Genomic DNA, 3,363 nt, shown 5'->3' on the forward strand with positions numbered 1-3,363 from the left:
GAGCCCGCATCGTTCCTCAGCTTGGTTAGGCATAGCCACAAAATCAGGCGCACCAAAATGGATTAGGGAGTTGGTGCTGCCTGGATCGATGGACCAGGAATGGGTCAGGCTCAATATGGGCTTGGGTAATGCCAGGCCGGCAGGCCCAATGTCAATGACCTCGAGCTATGGTTATGTGTGATCGATCAATGTTGGTAATGAAATTTAAAGGTAACTACAACTAGCTCTTAGAAAAAAACTTAAGAAAGTGGAGTAATTTCGACACCATATTTGGTTTCTCAAATCCTTGGCCATGCAACTGGGCCCTTATTATTTGGCAATAAACCACTGAGGCATACATATAACTTATTTTGTGAAACACACTGAATAGGTGGCCATTTGTAAGTAAATGGATCACAGGGCCCTTGTTCGAGACATGTTTGTCCCTAGCTAATAACACTTATTATTTTTCTACAGGTAGAGCTCGACGATTGACAGATATCCCAGAACGGGCCTTATCTTGTAGTCCTTGAATCCTGACTCCATGAATATCTTGTGCCACTCTTGCTTATCACGCTCCTTACCCCCAGCTACCACCATCATCAACAAATCAGATGTGACTTGTGCTTCAAACATCTCTTTCGAAGGAGATCCAACGACTGTATCAATGATTATCACTTTTCCTCCAGCTGGTTTGCAAGAACGTATAGCCTTTTTGCATTGATCTAGGATCTTCACACAGTCATCATCATTCCAGTCATGCAGCACATACTGTGGTAAGAGTAAGAACCAACCAATTAGGTACTCAGGTTATAACATAAGAAAAATAGATCTTAACCAGATTCTAATTGTGACAAATCGCTAAAGGTACATACCTTAAGAATAATAGCATCAGTTGGTGGGATTGAACTAAACATGTCACCTGCAATATAGTCAACCATGCCATCACCCGGCTGTATGTCAGCAATAACAATTGGAAGGTCCAACACTGAGCACTTGACATGTGAGAAAGCCTTTGCAATGGTCCTCGCTGTGCTACCATCCCCTCCTCCAACATCGAGCAATGAGCTTATGCTGTCAAACACATCGCCATATTGGGCCACAACAAAGTCTAGCACAAGCCGACTATTAGATCCTAACCCAGCATTAAATACTTTGTTGAATTGTGGGTCACGCTCTAGGGCACCCCATGGGCCTGTGCCATGAGCTATCTTGAATGGCATCTCCGCAGCCATAGGCCCTATCCTATCCTCACCCTTGAACCACTCAGATAAGTATGTGGCTGATGAGACATGGTACTTTGTGGTTTGGGAGAGAACAAATGGCCCAAGGCTCCGACACCCATTGATGTGGTCGTCATCCACAAGAAGGCATGACAATGGGGTGAGTTTGTACATACCCTCCCCTAAGTTGGGAAAATCAAAGGAAAGAATACCTGATACAACAAGAAACCTCATGAGGCGTGGAAGATAGGGCCTCCTATGTTCAGGAACTGGGATGGCAGAGAGAATATTGGGTAGAGAGGCACTGCCACCAAAGTTGTGAATAACAGTGGGGATGTTGAGTTGAACTGCACACTCAAGTGCCATGGACTTAAGGTAGCTAAAGGTGAGGTTCCAAAGCTCAGCATGTGCTTGTTCAAGCTCCAATCTTGAGAAGGCCTCCATGAGCACAAATTTTTTCTCCCTCTTACCTGGTACCTGGATTCTTCCTTGTGAAGTTGTGGTCAGGGGTTTTATTTATAGGCTTGGAGCCTTGGATACCCTCATACCATGGTGTATTTGTTCCATAGCGTACTCATGCAACATGTGCCATTTGTCACCTATCAAGCTTATGCATGCAATGAGCTAATGCCAAGTTGTGCCTTAATGCATAACAATTGTAGTAGTTGGAGGATGAGTTGGTTAGGATATGGAATAAATTTATTTCATAGCTAGTGTCCATTAGCATGGGTTGGTGAGACTAACTATGACCCTGCAACATGAATTGACAAGGTATTAAAGAATATGTTAACAATTGTCCATCAAAGGATGAGTTGGCAAGGCATAAATGAATTCACCAACTACAATCCACCAGAGCATGAGTTGGCAAGGCATACAAAATCAATTGACTGATATCTATTAAAACATGATTCTACGTTGTGTATGAGAATTCACCAATTATTGTCCAATAAAAAATGAATTGATGAGACAAGCAAAAATTCACTAGGTAATGTCCATTAGAGAATGAGTTGGAAATTCATGCAAAATTTACAAATCAATGAAAACATGAGTTTGAAAGGCATGTAGGAATTCACCTACCAATGTTTATTTAAAAAGGAGTTGGTGAGACATGCAGAGTTCACCAACTATTTTCCATTAAAACTCCAGCTAGCAAGTCATCCAAGAATTCAACGACTAGTATCCAGATGTGGGAAGGCATCTAAGAATACACGTGTTGGTACCCATCGTAGCCACTGTTCACTTAAACAGCCATTTAGACCGTTTAAACGCCGTGTAAACGCTACACAGTGGTACACTGTTTCCGTTTAATCATCTGCTTAGTCCATTTATTTGGCCGTTTAGCTAATTTAATGGACTATTTAGCCCGAATAATTGCTCAACGGCAGGTGCCCGACTTTTTATCGTTTAGCGTTGAGGAAAACATTGATCATAGCATGACTTGGTGTTGATGGTCACTAAACCCTAATTTCAACCCTCAATGTCTCAAAAATATTTGAATGATAAAACATGCTCATGACAATACATATTCAAATAAAGTTCATATTTCAATATTTAGAAAACTAACCTTTGTAGGATGCAATGAACAAAACTTAGGCCAAAGTGGGCCATGGGCCCCTAGGCCTCCTACCTGGTCCACTCCAAAGAAGAACAACCCTTGATGATATCCATCGTTGATTGTAGGTCAATTCATAACTATGGTTCAAATGGATGCATACAAAGATCTTAGGACCCACATCCAAAACAATGGTGCTCCAACTTTGATGGAACTTCATACATGTAACGTGTACCACTTGAGGAACAACCACACCGAAGGGGTGAGTCCACCCCTCAAGGAAGTCAGCCAAAGAATCAAGGAGTTCACCTAATGGTGGGGTGGTAGTCTTCATAAGGTCCTTCGACCCCATGCAACCTAACACAATTTGCTTCAATCCTACATGTCCATGGAAGGGTGGTTTGATCTAACGGTGGGGTGGTGGTCCTCGCAAGGATTTATGGGTGCACACTCCCACTCCCCTCCACTCTACAAATAGAACAGTACTATAGAAAGGTCATCATTGTTGGGCCAAAAGCCCCCATCACCATCAGTTATGGGCCGCAGTAGCAAATATCGATGGTGATGGACATGGTTGTCATTGTAAGGAAAATGGACCTCGACCCATTA

At 42.6% G+C, this 3,363-nt stretch overlaps 1 protein-coding gene across 1 annotated transcript; it reads right to left on the reverse strand.

The window, feature by feature from the left end:
- On the reverse strand, positions 270 to 1,707 carry LOC8065212 (flavonoid O-methyltransferase-like protein Os11g0303600). Its single transcript, XM_002445300.2, has 2 exons — positions 855 to 1,707; positions 270 to 750 (listed from the first exon to the last, which is right to left on the reverse strand). The coding sequence occupies exons 1-2, from the start codon at positions 1,644 to 1,646 to the stop codon at positions 451 to 453; spliced, it is 1,092 nt and encodes a 363-aa protein (XP_002445345.1). The 5' UTR covers positions 1,647 to 1,707; the 3' UTR covers positions 270 to 450.

Source organism: Sorghum bicolor, chromosome 7 (assembly GCF_000003195.3).
Source record: "Sorghum bicolor cultivar BTx623 chromosome 7, Sorghum_bicolor_NCBIv3, whole genome shotgun sequence".
Classification (NCBI taxonomy): Eukaryota; Viridiplantae; Streptophyta; class Magnoliopsida; order Poales; family Poaceae; genus Sorghum; species Sorghum bicolor.

Coding starts and splice junctions, on each gene's coding strand:
- LOC8065212 (XM_002445300.2), bottom strand. CDS start 1,646: ATGGAGGCCTTCTCAAGATTGGAGCTTGAACAAGCACATGCTGAGCTT. Junction 751..854: donor CTGATGCTATTATTCTTAAG/GTATGTACCTTT, acceptor CTCTTACCACAG/TATGTGCTGCATGACTGGAA.